The 16,932-nt window shown below is 48.2% G+C and overlaps 1 protein-coding gene across 50 annotated transcripts in view; it reads left to right on the top strand.

Moving 5' to 3' along the window:
* The window catches only part of SORBS1 (sorbin and SH3 domain containing 1), a 229,060-nt gene that overhangs the window by 143,013 nt on the left and 69,115 nt on the right, over positions 1-16,932 (top strand). For 29 of the 50 annotated variants that reach the window (XM_053909754.1, XM_019445175.2, XM_019445162.2 and 26 more), the window contains 5 exons: positions 2,490-2,519; positions 8,182-8,354; positions 10,370-10,433; positions 12,141-12,215; positions 12,529-12,591. In XM_053909754.1, the coding sequence (XP_053765729.1) occupies positions 2,490-2,519; positions 8,182-8,354; positions 10,370-10,433; positions 12,141-12,215; positions 12,529-12,591 (405 nt within the window). The remainder of the gene's footprint in view (positions 1-2,489; positions 2,520-8,181; positions 8,355-10,369; positions 10,434-12,140; positions 12,216-12,528; positions 12,592-16,932) is intronic. The other 21 variants (XM_053909756.1, XM_053909755.1, XM_019445164.2 and 18 more) reach the window with 3 other exon arrangements.

Genomic DNA, 16,932 nt, shown 5'->3' with positions numbered 1-16,932 from the left:
ATCATGCAGGACAAAGTGAAATTTTGATTCTCTGTGAACTTCTTTATGATTCATCTTTAAAAAAAAAAAAAAAAATCCAGTCAAACAGAAGTAAGTTTGTTCCCGGAAGGAGAGGCAGTTTCTCTAAAAATGGGATTTATTCCCAAGGCAACTTGGTTTTTGGGAAATGCCAAAAGTAATGTCAGCCGCTTCCACGACGTCCCTCTGATGACACCTAGTGAGACATCTTTGGGCACAGAAATGCCCAATTCTTTTTTGTTTCTTTGAGCAAACAGATTCCTCTTATTTGCCCAAATGTCTTTGCTTCTTGCCTTTCTCTTTTGTCCAGCCTTGCCCTTTGGGTTTAGAGATCAGATTCGTGCTGCCTGAATCACACATCCTTCAGAAAAAGGATACAAGTACGTTAGGGGGTTTTTTTGGAATAAAAAGTAGCCTGTCATGAAGAGCAAACCATATGTTCCCTAAGGAGGTGGAGCACCAAGAGTGGAGGAGAATGGGAACACCTAGCTTCGGATTCCTGATTGTCCGTGGGGACTAGGTCGTGCGTTTCAGGCCTTGCTTTGCAATTTACCCGGCCTGGCAGCAGTGCTGGTAGACGGTAGCCATGAAAACAGTTTCTTCACTATTGCAGAGTCTCCTGAGAGAATGATAACTTTACTCTACTTCTGGAATTCTAGTTTAGTCATCCTAAAAAAGGCTTACTTTTTTCTTGCCTAGACAGCCCCAGGGCACAGTGTGACAATAACCCTCTCTCTCCAAACCGGGCCCCCCGGTTGCAGACAAATGGGGGGCAGGGGGCACTGCACGTCTAGCCCAGCGCTAACGGCCACGCACAACACGGCTCCTCGCCCCTCTCCTCGGCTTTCACACCACACATCTGAGGGCAGATCACTTAAAATCAGTCTGGAGGGAGAATTCGAACCAGAAAACTCAGGACTGAAGAGGCACGTGGATCTCCTAGCTCAGAACTTCTCGGTCTTTAATGTGTACCGTCTTGAGAGGACACACTTGCGGATCCAGATTCAGGAGGTCTGAGGCAGGGCTGAGATTCTGCATTTTTTTCAGCAACTTGCAAGGCACATCGATGTCGCTGGTCCACGGACCACGTCGGAGAGCGAGAGTTGCCGTGGTTCCCAGACTCTGGATCTCATGGTCACATGAAGCGGTCTGGGAACTAGCCCAGGGTTGCTAATTTCTAACTTTGGTAAATAACACCCCTGAAGAACAACTGCTGTTATCCGTATCACATGTCATTCTCTAAAAGAAAGGCCATTTCATATCTCAGAAGTAGCGACGACATAGTCTTGGAAGTTGAATAAATTTGATTTTGCGTAGTAAGAAAGGCCTTGCCTCTAGCTGGCAGACTGGAGCTTGAGAGCCATAGATCCGGTGGGCACTTTGATGTGACGGATGAGGAAACAGGCTGAGAGCTGACGTGATTGGCCAGTAGCCTCCAGCAAGCTGCTGGCAGTGCTGAGCCTGGAGCTCTTTTGGGCTCCTGTTGTCCGGCTGATGTGAACTATGTCCACATCCAGAGGTGGACAGGCTGTTCCACAGGCTGAGCGAGGCCCTGCTGCTCTGTTTACTTCTTGCCCACATGGATTCTGGAGGGAGGGTGAGGCCGTAGCCAAGGCGGATGATGACAGCACCCAGGGGCTGGCAGGCGCTCTATTTTTATCTGTGTGGCTGCTTATATTTAGCAGCTTTGGAAGGTAAAGGTCATTTTTGTGCTTATCCCATAGCACGTACACACAGAACTCTCCAGAGGAGATATTGGCCTCCCCTCCCCACAAGTGCCCGGGAGGGTGAGGAACCGATAGACCTTCCATGTTAGGGAACAGCGATGGCCCGGCCATCGTGGTTGGAAAGAACCCTGGACTAGGAGTTGGGGGTCAAGGTTCTAGGCCCTGCTCTGATTTTCAGTGTCATCATGGGTAGTTTGTGCTGATTTTCTGAGACGTCTCAACCCACCTGACCTACCTGCTAGAGTTGTTGCAAAGATTAAAAGTGTTAACATGTGTGAAAGCTCTTAACACAATGTCTGGCATTTGGCAAAGCTCTCAGGAGACGGTAGCTGCTTTGGTTATGATTACAATTACTTTTCCCTCCAAACGTAGTAAGACTGGGGTCTTTATAGGGTCCTGGTCCCTTGAAACCAGAGGAGTTGGGAGGGTCTCTTTCCATGATCAGATCACCTTGAAACCAGACATAACAACCAGAAGGCAGTGACTATTCCCTGAATCTTGGTGCAAATGTAGGAGGGTGGGCTGGGGGGGTGAGGAGGCGGGACTAGGACACACCACGCCTGGATAAGAAAGCTGTGTTAATGCCCCTGCATTCAGCTGGATGTGGTGACTATGCAACATTGACATCTAAGCCCAGGGACAGTTAGGGTGCCAATTTGGGGATGCTCACGAATTCTGGAGTGACTTCCCGGTCTTGCCTTGTCTGTGTAAATCTCATGATGTGTGTCCTTTCTCTTACCACAGAACAGCAGAAACGACTCAGTAGCCTTTCAGGTAGGTACCAAGTACTTATTTACATGCTAACACCTTTGATGTGTGCGCAGCATAGTCTGAGGAGCCCCTCTGCTATGCTGGGGACTCTGCTGCTGGACCACAAGGATGGTGAAAGCAGGCATGGTCCTGCCGCCTGCGGGCTAGTGGGAGCACACCCAATGGGTGACCCTAACCAGTACACCTGTTCGGTGCAGCTGTGATATGTGTCTTGATGGTAAGAACAGGGTACTCTGAATAAAAAGAACAAGGAGTTGTACCTTAGCACATTCATGAGAGCATTCATGGCAGGCCTTGCTGAAGAAGTCACCTTTCTGTTTGCTTCTATTCCTCTTCTAGGATGTGACAGGTCAGGGTTAGGAAATGTGGGCAAGTTCTTTTATTTGGGGGCAGCAAGCCCAGGTGCCAGTAAATGACCCTGCATGATGGACCTGGGTGAGAAACTCCAGACCAGCAGTGCCTGGAAGAGGGTGTGAGGACTGCTTCCTGAACTTGGGCAGGCATCAGAATCTCCTGGAGAGCTAGTCAAAACCCCAATTCCAGGCCACAGCTCCAGAGATTTGGATCTAATGCATATGGGTGAGAACTTACCTTTTAACAGGTTCCCCAGTGATGCTGATGCTGCCCTGTGTACTGACCACACTTGGGCATCGCATTTCATCAGGAACTGACAGTGCTGGGCATGTATCTGACAGATCATCAGATGTCAGGGCTCATCCCGATAAAGTATGCAGCACTGAGGCAAGGCCAGGTGTGGAGGGAACAAACGCACAGCCAAACCTGTGAGGAAACCCAGGAATGGAAAGGTTTTACCATCTCCTTGTGGCTTTCTGCTTTGAGTCCTGGTTCTACTGCTTCCCGTTGGCAGAGCCTTAGGTTCCTAATGATCTAAGATGTGAGTTACTGTTATCAGTAGGCACCTCCATTGATTCGTTCGTCATTTTATTGAGTGCCTGCTTTGTATCAGGCCCTAAGCCAGGCTCGGTGGCCATGACTGGGCCCTTGGGCAGCCCGTGGTGTGCTGTGATGGTTCATAACCTTATTTTTGGTGATGGACTCATTTGGAGAATCTAATAAAGGCAGTAGATGCATTTCTAGAAAAAGCCACACGTGTCAAACGTGCATGTGGTGGATTGGTAGATACTTGTGAATCGGGGCGGGAATCCCTGATCTGGTGGGCACACACAAGCCACCGTTTTCTGAGCAGCTGCGTCACGATTTCTGTGTTCTTTCATGCTACTGCTGCCCTTGTGATCCGTGGAGAGCCTGGTGGGGAGAACATGGGCTTCTCACACCCTCTCAGCTTTATCGGGACTTGGCCCCAGGACCAGGACAGGCCATGGTTGAGCACAAGGTGCCCTTCGCTGCCCCCTCCTGACTTGCCACACCGACTCACTTCACTCCCTGGCCCCAGCCCAGGTTGCTGAGAACAGGGTGGCTCTGAAACAAAGGTAGCTCCTGTGAAGGAACGCCTTCTTGCCTTTGGGATTGGAAAGGAGCATGGAGTAGATGAAAAAGGTGCTCAGACACAAGTTAGGAGACCCAGAGTTTGGTCCTGGCTCTTTCCTCTTACAACTGTGTGTCCCTGGGTAAATGACTTTACCTCTCTGAGCCGCAGCTTCCTCATGTGGGAAATGGGGATGATAATCCTTGTCCTTGCCTCAAAGAGGTGTAAGGATCACGTGTGACAGGAAGGGGGGTATGCCTTGCACACTGGAAAGTGCTCTGTAATGTTAGGGCTTCTCCACCAGGCTGGCAGGCTCAGGCCACTTCCTTGGCTCCAAAATGAGCCTAATGTTTCCATCTTCCTTGAGTTTTGGGACAGAGCCACTAATGGTATTTGATAGAGTGGGACATAAAGTAAGTGCACACTAAATGTTCGTTTTTGTTTAAAAAAAAAAAAAAGGCACCCTTTTGTTCAGAAGCCCTTGATGGAGAGAAGGCTGGCTGGGCTGACTCCAGTCACTGACTCCATCAGTGAGGCTTTGCCCATCATACCTGTGGTGATGGCACATGGAGGGCCGCCCATCTCTCCCACTGTTCTTAATGGGTTTTTATTGAGCCTTTATGGGGCTTCTTGTTCAGTGAGATGCACTCGGGATTGAGTCCCACATGGTGTTTAGCCACCTCAAGTTCGTGGTCCTCTTGGGCAGATGGAGAGGAAAACAGGTCAGGGCTGGAGCACAGGGGCTGATATACGTTCTCAGGGAGATGTCAGCATTGCTGTGGCTCTCACTCAAAATCTGTGGGTGTGAAGAAAAGGGAAGCTGCCCACAAACACAGAGGCCCTGTCCCAGGTTGTCAGCATTGTCACTTATTTAACGACCCTTTGCAGCACCTTCCTTTTGAAATCAGTATAAAACTAGAAAGAAATGCTCCTGGATGTCCTGTTGAGGGGGCAGTATTTGCCTATTAAGAAATACCAGCAAACCCTCATTGTAGATGTCAAAGGGTGGTCCTGTCACCTGCATGGTACAATGAAGTGTCACTTTGGGCTTTCACTATATATATTTAAAAAAGAAATTTTTTTTTTGAGGCTGCAGTTCATCTCTCTGTACACTGAAATTCACTCAATCATGAATTGCATGATCACAAGCTTCTGAAGTGAAATAATTCAGGGCTCATTTCTGTAGATCTGAAGAACTCTGACAGCCTTGGAACAAGTCCATGAACTGTCAGCCTGAGTTTTGCAGTTAAGTGATTGTTGTTAGAGCCACCTGCCCTAACAATTAAAAAAAATTCTCTGGGCCTGAAAACCCTGAGAATGGCAAGTCTGTGCTCTGCTTCTGAAGAGAGGACATTGGAGCAAGGAGTGGGAGCATCTCCAAGCACCAGGTGCTCAAAATCAGCCTCACCTGCTGCTTGGTGGTGACACTTAGGAAGGCTTTTCCAGGTGGGAGGAAAATGCTCAGCAGAGCCATTTCAGGGGTAGACTTTGGTAACTTGCAATCCCCCCTACACTGCCAGGCTTCCTGCCAAATTCTTGTCCCTCCCTTCTGGGAGCCTGAGAACTCACCCCATAAAGCCAGTCTGGTAGTAACATCCTTTAAAGCTCATGGTGATGATGTCAGGGATCACGTTTTCTGAAGCATTCACTAAGCTGAGTCTTGCACAGAAAGTTTAGAAACCGTTCTGTGGTCACAGAATGAGTACTTGGTTCAGAAGTTGGTTTATATACAAAATGGAATACTACTTGGCAGTGAGAAAGAATGAAATCTGACCTTTTGTAGCAACGTGGATGGAACTGGAGAGTGTTATGCTAAGTGAAATAAGTCATACAGAGAAAGACAGATACCATATGTTTTCACTCTTATGTGGATCCTGAGAAACTTAACAGAAGACCGTGGGGGAGGGGAAGGGGAAAAAAAAAAGAGAGAGAGAGGGAGAGAGCCAAGCCATAAGAGACTCTTAAAAACTGAGAATAAACTGAGGGTTGATGCGGAGTGGGAGGGGGGGCGGGTGGGTGATGGGCATTGAGGAGGGTACCTGTTGGGATGAGCCCTGGGTGTTGTATGGAAACCAATTTGACAATAAATTTCATATTTAAAAAAAAAAAAGAAAAAAGAAAAATCCAGGCAGTGTCGCTTTGTCGGGCAGGCAGGCTGTGAAGGTTGTAGAACCTGAGCCCAGCTGAAGCAACGTCACCCCTCCTCCACACCCCCCCTCCACACCCCCCCTCCTCCTCCACACCCCCCCCTCCTCCACACCCCCCCCTCCTCCACACCCCCCCCCCTCCACCACACCCCCCCCCTCCTCCACACCCCCCCCTCCACCACACCCCCCCTCCTCCTCCACAACCCCCACCTCCTCCTCCACAACCCCCCCCTCCTCCTCCACACACGGTCATCTCTGACTTGGCTACAACTTTGCCTCTGCTCTCGGGTCCCTCCTTTTTACTGGATTTTAGTCTCGAGCCAGCACTCTGCACCTTTTCCTTTTCTAAAGATGAGAACCTCTCAGTCAGTAAACAGATCCTGACTCAGCATTTCCTAATGCCAGGGCACATCTCTGTCCCCATCAGTCTCACCTCATGGGTGTCACTGCTAGGACTTAGACACCAACTCCCCCCCCCCCCCCCCCCAGCTTAAACCTTTTTCTCCCTTAACCTCCTGACCTGTCTGGTTGCCACCTGCCATAGTCCATGCCTGTGTGCTGACTCCCTCACTAGCTACTTCCCTACTTCCTGCTTGCGTGTTCATCGCTTTTCCTGCAATTTGGCATCTACCACCGCTGCCCTCTGAAACTTGCTCCCACCGGGGATCCTGTGACTCTTCTGCTTTGTTGAACCCCCTTTCTATGTTCTGGTTTTTCTTCCTTCCTTTATGGGTTGAAGCCCTCACATCTCTGGCTTCAGCAACACCTCACTATTCCTTTCTGATTCATCTCCTCTCTGTCCCATAACTCCTGCATCCTTTGGGGGGTCCTTTTTGCTCTTCAGCACGTGATGTCAGCCCTTAACTCTGCCCGCACTTACCCCTCCATCTCCTTGACCTCAGCCATTGCTTTTATGCCGAGGGCTTGGGAATTGCACTCCTGCCAGGGCCCCTCACCGGGGCCCCGCTCCTCTATTTCTGCTTGGATGTCTCACTGTCAAAGTTACCATGCCTGAATGGAAACAGCCATCTCTCCCTGCCTTCCCCACCCCAGTCCCTTTACTAACTTCTGTTTGGATCAGTCCAGGCTCGAAACCTTGGTGCCATCTTTGAGGGAGGCAAGACAGGATATGGTTCAGAGAGAACTGCTGGAGTCAGGTGTCCCTAGTCCAAATCCCAACTTGGCCAGCTGTGTGACCTCGGGAAGGGTACTTTAACCTCTCTGTGCTTTGGCCCACTTAACTTTTTAAAAAATGGAGGGATAACAGTTTCTTCCTCATATAGTTATTGGGAGGATGAACTGAGGTAATGTATTTGAAGAATTTAGCACAGTACCTGGCACCTAATAAACTCAGAGTAGTTCAGAGTCCCCTTGCATTTCCTGATGGTGTTCCCTCTGCCTGGAACACCCTTCACTTCCCATCTGGCTGACTCCCTCTGAGAGGTCAGTCCGGAACCTCAGTTCCTCAGCTAAGTTGGATGCTGACTCTCAGCCCTGGTCATCCTGCATTCTCGTCCCTGGCTCCCTTGCCCTCTCTGCCCACGGGCCATCAGCTCCTTGAAGGCCCGCGCTCTGAGGGGTTCACCCTCATGGCCACAGGATATGTGCACGCATAGCCATAGTGCCTTCCTATGATAAGTGACGTGGCTTGGAATAACAGTATCAAAAGTAATTTTATAATCTGTAGACCACACGTGGTATGTTTATTAGCACTCTGTAACCTCTAGTCCTGAATCAAACTCTAATGTGCACTTAGCAACTTAAAGGCCAGATGGTAGATATTTCCATCTTCGCAGGCCATGCAGTTTCTGTTCGAGCTACTCAGCTCTGCCGTTGTAACTCAAAAGCATTCATAGATAATACATAATGAATGGGTGTGGCTATGTCCCAGTAGAACTTTACAAAAGCAGGTGACCAGGCCATAGTGTGCTGACCCACACTTTAAGTGAAACTCCTTCTGATTGGGAATTTGCAAATACACCCCTCCCCTCCCCCCAGCTGGATTGTTTGGGAGATTTTTGCTTCAGAGCCAGCAGAAGAGCTTCAGCTGACAGCTGTTTCTCACTTCCAGATCCTGTCTCAGAAAGAAGAGTGGGAGAGCAGGACTTGGCACCAGCCCAGGAAAAACCCAGCTCACCTGGAAGGGCTCCTGAAAAAAAGGCAAAGGATGACAGTAGACGGGTGGCCAAGAGCGCTCAGGACCTAAGCGATGTTTCCATGGATGAAGTGGGCATCCCACTCCGGGTACGAACACTGACCCAGATGTCTTCCGTAGGCTTCCTCTTACACCAGTGACCAGTGTGCACCTGGGTGCGTGTGAGCCCCCCTATGGTTTGCAAAGGCCTCATAAGGAAGTCCTCGCCACGGCCCGCCCTCCAAGCCTGCTGAGGGCCACAGAGCCTCCCAGAACTGTGTGCCAGCCTCCTGCCCCACCTCGGTCCTGAGTGCATGACCTCAGAGTGCAGTAGCTTTTCCCCAAAACATGTTAGTGTTAATAAGTCTCATGAGAAAAGGGTTTTGGGTTCATGGGACTATAGGTAAAGGAGAGTGGGGCAAAGGCAGAGCGGTTTCTCTGCAGCTGAACTTCTGAGAAGCTCCGGGCACATGGTGTTCAAGGGGAGATGTTGTGGGCATTGTTTCCAAGTCTCCCTTCTTTTGTCCATTGGAGCACACTCAGAAATTGTAGGTCCGGGATTACAGAACCCTGAAGAGAGTGTGGGGCTCAGGGTCCCTGGTAATGGGTTCAGGAAGACATTTCCCTGGATGAGAGATACCCCATCATCGGGGGTGAGCAAGAAACTAATGGAACCACAGAATGAATACAGGCTGCCCCAGATCTCCCCCTCTGTACTGGGGGGTGCCAGCCTTATGCAGGCCCTAAGGGATTCAATGGAAGCCTGACTTCTGAAGCTGGTTTAGAGGGAATCCCATTTTTTGCCATGGGCCCTTCAGAACACTGGCTGCGATGTTTCTCTACAGTTTCCATGTAATGAACGGACTGGATTTTGTTTCCCTTTGGGGGAAGCCAGTACAAATGGCAGTGGGCTAAGCCTCAGAAGAGCTGTTGTCTGGCCCTAAGTAATAATAAGTATATAATAAATAATAATAGGTAGAAAGGGAATTGTGACAGTAATTGTGGCTACCGCTTGCTGAATGCACCATCTCATCATTCACGCTATGAGGTGAACGCTGATATAATTCCCATTTTATAGATGAGGAAACAGGGACTCAAGAGTGATTCCGGTCCTGGCCAGGATTGCACATCCTGTGGGCGAAGGAGCAGTCTCTCTGAATCCCATACCCATGCCCCCTAACCATCATGTGGGGCAGCCCTCCCACTCACCTTCTCACCAGCCCTGTGACCTTGGGCATCATTTCGACTTTGTACCTCATTTCCTCATCTGTAAAGTGGTAGTGAAAATATCTGACCTAACTACCTATCCGTCCCCTTCCTTGTTTTATATTTGTCTTAAAAACAGCCCAGCTTTGGGGTGCCTGGGTGGCGCAGTCGGTTAAGTGTCCGACTTCAGCCAGGTCACGATCTCGCAGTCTGTGAGTTCGAGCCCCGCGTCAGGCTCTGGGCTGATGGCTCGGAGCCTGGAGCCTGTTTCTGATTCTGTGTCTCCCTCTCTCTCTGCCCCTCCCCCGTTCATGCTCTGTCTCTCTCTGTCCCAAAAATAAAATAAAAAAAATAAAAAAAAAAATTTAAAAAAAAAAAAAAAAAAAAAAAAAACAGCCCAGCTTTGTGGTTAAGATGAAAACTCTCTGGCATTGGCTGCTAGAATTGGTTACATTTTAATGTATGTGTTCTAAATCTGGCCCTCTCCAAGGTGACTTAGCTTACTCTGCTACAGAATAACCTGAAATGGGTGGGGGCTTGGCCTGATACAGAAATATCCTTTGTCTTTTATGTTTCTGGGAGGCTTTACTGTGTTTTAGTTGTCTATAAATGAAGACAGATTCTAAGAAATGAAATTTTAAAAAATTGAATGAACACATTTCAAGAGGATCTTTGTTTATTCTTTGCAAAATCTGCATTCTTTTTGGCCACCTATTCAGGTTGGAATCTCTTGGTTTATCTATTCTTAAAAGTTTTGCATTTTTAATAAAGATTTAAATGTAGGCTCACCAAGATGTATAGAGTTACGTGAGTTTTGACGTCAGATGTCACTTTCCATTGTGCTTTCATAATCATGGAGGTTCTGAAACGTGCTGACATTTTCCATTTTATTTTACCCTTTGCCTTTGTTTTTCTCTAGAACACCGAGCGATCAAAAGACTGGTACAAGACCATGTTTAAACAGATCCACAAGCTAAACAGAGGTACTGATTTTCATTTGTAGAAGCTGTGCTGTATTCCTATGTTGACTGATGTGGTGAGGACTTAGACTTGCTTTGCTAGGATGCCAGAAGACTGGGCCCTACGCTCGACCCATTGGGCACCAGCCTGCCTGAGCCCAACCATGCGCCTGCAGAGCAAAGTGGGGAGGGAGCGCTTGTGCCCTGCGTCACATGCGGGATTTTAGGTCAGCTCGCAAGTCCTCCCTCCCGGGTGTCGTGGGCTGCAGCAGGCTGAGCCCAGCATCTGCCTGCCCAGGATGTGAGCAGCTCTGACTCCCACCTGCTTCCAGCTTTCAGCGCAGCTCCCCGTGTCAGCCCGTGACTGCCTTGTAGGCAGAGCAAGTTGAGAAAGCACTGAACCTGGGAGTGAAGAAAACTGGTCTCACCTGGATTCAGTCCCTACAAGCACTCATGTGACCTTGGGCCAGTCACATGCCTCTCTGCATTTGTCCCTCTTCCTTTCCTCCAAAGGATGTTGCAGGGTCCAAATGAGCGCGAATTCTTCCTAATGAAGGAGAATGTGTGGTGCCCCTGTAAGGTGTTAACATGAAAAATAATCTTCCCCAGCTGGGAGCCAGCACTTGGCAGGTAGCCCTGAGAGTCAGTCAAGAGCTGACACACCAAAGCCCGCTGAAGCTCGAAGAGAAGCGCTTCCAAAGCAGGGGTCCCCTGGGCTATCAGCAGGGGATCCAGCATGGTGGGAGAACCCAGGCCAGTGCTCAGGCGGCTCATGACCCCTCCAGCTCCCATGCGCCTGTGCCACCAGTCAGCTGACAGGCAGGGATGCAGCTGCGCTGTGGGGAGGGTGCCCCTCCTCCCAGAGGCAGAGCATCCTGTCATTCCCTGTGACCAAATCCAGTCTGGCCGCCTGGCAGATGACACATGAAGGCAAAGAGAAAGCATTCTGGTCGATGTTGGCCTGAGCCGCAGCAAATAACCAGTCTCTCTGATTAGCTGCGGCTGCCAGCTAAAGCCACTGTTAATTAGCTCCTGCAGCGTCCACAATGAAGCTGGCCATGCCTCTCTCCAAACTGTTTCAAAATTCCAAGATGCTCAATGTTTCTAAACCAAGGGTAAATCCACTTTGGTTGGGTAGCCGAGCTCAGTCATGGTGGTGATGCCTGAGGCTGGGTCTCCAATTGGGTGACGTCAGTTCTGCTGGTCACTTCCTAAAGCTGCTGTCCATTTCCCCCAGCAATCTGTGTTTCTCTCACCTTGAGACCTGGCTTCGGCAGCCCAAATGCCAAGACGCAGGTGCATATGTGAACAGTATGTTGTTCTGCCCCACAGGCAGCATCTCTCCTGTTAGAGGGATTAACTCAACCGAAATTACAGGTTCTAAACAAAACTACCTGCCCTAATGGTAGACAGAGATGTGTGAAAAATTAAGAATCCACTTGTTTGTTTGGAAACTTGAAGCTTTGTACTAAATCCCTCTTGCTTACCAGATCCTCTATATGTAATTCTTGGTCCAAGAGGAAAAAGGGTATTGTCTCTTTAGATGTGTCTCAGTAATTCAGGCGAAAGGACTGGATTTTTCAAAGCAATTTGAGTTTCTTTCCTATCACTGGTGAAGCCTAGTACATTCCAGAATTCAAGGGCCCTGAATTGTGCGCGGATCCCTGTTCGTTCATTCTCTCCATTTGTATCTTCCTCTATTCTCTCTCCCAAACCTGCTCCTCTGCCTAGACACTCCTGAAGAAAACCCTTATTTCCCTACGTACCAATTCCCTGAACTTCCTGAAATCCAGCAAAATTCTGAAGGTACCATAAACTCAGACAGTGTATCTGTTGTCCTAGCCTTAAATTAATTCTTATAGTTCCATTATAGGAATAAGATTTGGCTTTTAGATTTTGTTTTTATAGTCATTTTCGGTTGGTAAAAGTCTCATTTGCATGATGTGCTATATTAAAATAACTAAGGCCTTTCTAATTCATTAATCTCGTTTTAAGTGTGATGCTGTGTGCTTTAATAACACTAAAATAGGTAATCGTTCAAAAGAGCCAATTGGGGATTTGTCAGTTCCTCCACTTCATGGTGGGTGGTTTCAAAATCCACTGCTTTTCTCTGCTACAGAGGACAATCCCTACACTCCTACCTACCAGTTTCCAGCATCTACTCCTAGTCCTAAATCTGAAGGTAATTAAAGGAAAATCACGTGCCTGTCTTTGTACTGGTGCTGTTACTTTCTTCTTCACCTTGGGGTTTTTTCTGGTGGCTAACGGGCTGTCTCCCAATCTTTTGCTTCCCCCAACCTTGTGCTTTGTGGTATTGCTTCACTCCTCACTGACTGTATGACCTGAGTCTATCCAGATGGATTTTCATACTATTCCCTTGGAGTTTACATGATTAATTGGGTAACCGATGTAGCTTAGTTATAATGCTTTGAACGTGTGGGGCTCTGGGAAAAGCTGCCAGTGTTTGGGGTGGTCACATAGTGCTGGTGGCTGGGCAGTGACTCAGGGAGGCTGTTGTGATGCTGATGGGAGCGGGTAGACAGGCCCCCTGTCAACAACAGAAAAATTACCCACTTCCTACATGTGCAACAACTTGTCGCCAGCCCCCTCTTGTCATGGACCCTCAGGGTGCGTCTCCTTGGTAAGGAATTCCCAAAGAGGTTTCCAGGTATGAGGTTCAGCCATGGTGGGAGATGACATCTCTCGAAAATAAGGGTTTTGGCCAAGTGAGAAAATGTTTCGTGAAAGAGCTGGCTAGGAATTTGGACCTGCTGGGAAGGATGGCCACACTTGTATCTAAGACTTTTTTCTGGGGCAAGAAGTCTTGGTGTCAAAGAAGGTTATAAAAGGTAAGATAAAGGCACCATCCTGAGAATTATCCTGTCCTGGGGATCGTCTGATCTCTGGGTGAGTGACCCAGAGACCGGGAAGTGGAGGGGTACACAGAGGACATTTCATTAAATGCTCTTCTAGGATGAGATGTTGAACGCTCTGAACGTCACTTATTCAACTAGTACTGAGCACTTGCGTTGTCCTTGGAACCGAAAATAGTACCACGAATAAGATAAGTCCTCTGTTTTCACAAGTGCACGTCTGGCAGAGAGGTAGACGAGGCCCCTTCATTGCACAATGTCTGTGGGGGGGCAGCTGCAAGAGCATATGCCCCGAAGGCCGGAGGAAAGCTTGCTGGTGGAAAGGGGGCCCTCCGTACATACCTGGAGAATGTTGATGAGTGAGGCTTTGGTACCAGCATTCCTTTTTAGGGACAAAGCCCAGTTCACACCCCCCCCCCCCCCGCCCCGTATTTCTGTGCTCTGATTAGCCAAGAATCCATCCCGCACAGCCCTTCTCATCACTGGTAGATTCGTCCATTCACCCATTCACCAAACTCTCATTGACTACTTAACATGCATGAAATGACACTCTGGGAAGCATTTGATACAGTTTTAGCTAAAATACCGTATTCCCTTCTGGCTCTGCCCTTGATGTGCTAGTCAGTGGTTTCCAACCTTTTCATGTCTGGATCTGAACGAAAAGAAGTCTACCAAACAAACCCAGGCTTCACATCAGATGCTGATGATTTCATTATAATCAGCAACCTCCCCACTTCCAACAAGAACCTATTTGGTGTGAGATAACCTCATCTTTTGATCTTGGGGTGCTGATTCCAGCCAAAAGCATTGCTCAAGAAACAACTGAGCTGGATGAGGGAGACATTTTTTTAGGGTAATTTTGTGCAGTGTTTCGTTGGTGCCTCATTTGGACTTGAGAGCCCAGTGCACTCCTAGGGTAGGGGTCCCTTCTGGGGAAGGTGACAAGGGCACTGCAAGCCTGAAGGCACAGTGTTCTGTGGGCAGAGGAAGGCCACCTGGAGAAGTCCTGGGAAGAAATACAGTGACTCCGTCACACTGGAGGAATGCCGGGGGCCTGCCACAGGCAGGTCAGCCTGGCTGTCTGTCTGAAGCCAGGGTTTCGTGGCCTCACGCCCAGAGCTGCCGTGTCATCGGCTGCCACACCTTAGCAACCCCAGCTGACAATGACGTCTGCTGTTTGGGGCACATCAAGTCAGGCGCAAGAGGGAATTGAGGTTATTTTTCCTTGAGGCATAAACAGTAAGGGACGATATGATAGCTTTTCACCCATAAAGTGGGAAGCGAACCTTAATATTTTTTATTTTCAAAGACCAAAAAGGATGAAATTGTCTTGAAGGATAAAAAGGGAAAAAAATTAGATTGAACATAAAAGATTCATAACAACCAAGATGATTAGGTTTTCACACGAGTTTCTAAGAAGTCTTTTTCCCTGGAGACCTTTTTAAAAATAGGGTAGATTCCATCTCGCCCCTGCTCCCTGCTCAAGATGACAGATCCAGACATAGACCACAGACGGATTCAACTAGATGAAGGCTTTTTACAAATGAGTGAAATGTTTGAGCTAAATCACTTTAAAGAATTGGTATTTTTTAACTTTTTTTTTTTTGTTAAGGTATTAAGAGATTCTCTGGCTTGTGGTTTTGAGGTCGGTAAGCTCTGGCAGGTCCCCCTCAGCCCTGTTGTTGGTACCTGTGCCAGCCCTGTGTGCTTCCAACAGGTGGCCCTGAGCTCTGCACACCTTAACGTGGGAGATATTTATGCCTTTCAAAGAAAGGTGTTAAGGACAAATCAGCACCTAACCAGGGTTCTACCCATAGATTTTAATGAGCATGAAAAAATAGCCAGCTTTAATGAGGAAGGCGAGCCATCATTCCAGAGTCTCTCCTTTACGAAGAGCAGGCTGCTGTTGCTGCTGGGTTTTTTGTTTTGCTTGAACTCAGAATCTGAAACTAGAATTACTTTCAGTAAATCTATCAAAACCTAGCCTCAGGGATGCTGCCTCTGCCTAAATTCTAGTTGTTTAGAGGATATAAAAAAAGGCTAAGTGTCTGAAAGCTGATTCTCCTAAGTAGTAAAGGACTATGTGAAAGTTTGTTTATGCCAGCTTAGCAACCCTTTCCCCACTCCGCCCAAGTACTACCATGAAAGAGTAAACTTCTATCCAGACTTTCAGAAGATACATAGAATTATGTCTTAATCAGTGAAGTTTAAAATGTACTTTAAAAGAAACCTATAAATTCCAACAGGGCGCGGTCACTTCTAATCACTTTATAATCTTTGAGACCACTCTGGGACACGAGGTCTTTGTTTCATGAGGTAGCTGGGAGTAATTGGGGCTAGGGAATTAACAGAATGGATTCAGGAGACGTATTTCTTGAAATTTCCCTGTATACTCTGGTCACTAGCTTATCAAAAATAACAATTCCTTTGGGAATAACTCTCAAGTAAGGCTAAGCAAATGAGTTTTACTTCCTTTTTTTTTTTTTTTTTTTTAAGCCTTCACTTGACCCGCCCTCTCCTCCCCATCATTCCTTCCTCTGTGACCCAAAGCTGCTTGTCTGTGAATTCCATTCTCTTCTCTCTCTCAAAGGCAGATAGAGGTCTTTTCGTAGCATCTGGGATGTCACTGGGACAGAAAGATTGTTGGGGTGGGTTGAGAGAGCGTAGATGGCCACAAGAGCCAGCCCCACCCACTGCTGCACCCAGATGTGGAGGGGCTGCTCTGGAGGGTCTTCAGATGCCCTGCCCCTGGTTTCCTCCTGGAGTAGGAGCCAGAGGAACAAGCTGTGGAGAAGCCTCAGAAACGCTGCCGCTGCCTCTTCCCCTGTCTCCTGCTTTGGGAAACAGCAGTGTGGTGGCTCAAACCTCAGCGGCTCACAAGCCTAATTCTATTAATAATAACAATAACAACAACAACAATAATGGCATAACCACTGCAGCGACTGTCACGACCACCGTTCATTGAGCCCCTACCGAATACAGAGCCCCACATCCTGAGTGCATCACAACTGTCACCTTGTTTCATCCCTCCAGGGACCCCCTGAGGTAAGTCCTCATTTCGTAAATAAAGGGTGTGAGGCTCGGGAAACTTATGTAATTGTTCAAGATCACCCAATAGGTAGCAGAGTTAGGTTTCAAACCCAGATCTATAGACCCCCACACATGGGCTCTTTCTTACTGTTCTGCTGCACTGCTGATTCCTCTACCTCTCCTGCTGCACCCTGTGTTCTTGGCTGACCCCTCTTGCCAAGGGCTTTCTGACACCTAACTCCGGACATCCAGCCTGCCTTGCTTCTGAATAGGCTGAGCCAGTGTCTCCCAGGATGATTTCTGGGAGTATGTAAAGAAAGGTCCCCAAGATACTTGATTTGACGTATGGCCAGGACTGGGAACCACTGGCGTGAAGGAATACCACCCTTCCCACCCTCCAAGAAAGAGAAGATACTCGCCAGTGCAATCTGGGGTGTTTGGATATAGAATTCAAGCAGGGAATACAGATTCAAAAGAGTTAGCCTTCCCACTCTAAACATGCCAAATGATGTTGGCTCTCTTGACCTGCTTTATGTCCACAAAATGGCAGAGCTTTTCAAATAATGCCTCCAAGTCAGCATAAAACTGAATATCTGGTGTGTTTTTCCATGGTCCGTGGC

This window comes from Panthera pardus, unplaced genomic scaffold (genome assembly GCF_024362965.1).
Source record: "Panthera pardus isolate Hobbes unplaced genomic scaffold, ASM2436296v1 HiC_scaffold_22, whole genome shotgun sequence".
NCBI lineage: Eukaryota > Metazoa > Chordata > Mammalia > Carnivora > Felidae > Panthera > Panthera pardus.
Note: the sequence above shows the minus strand (reverse complement) of the source record. Positions and strands in the feature narration are given on the sequence as shown.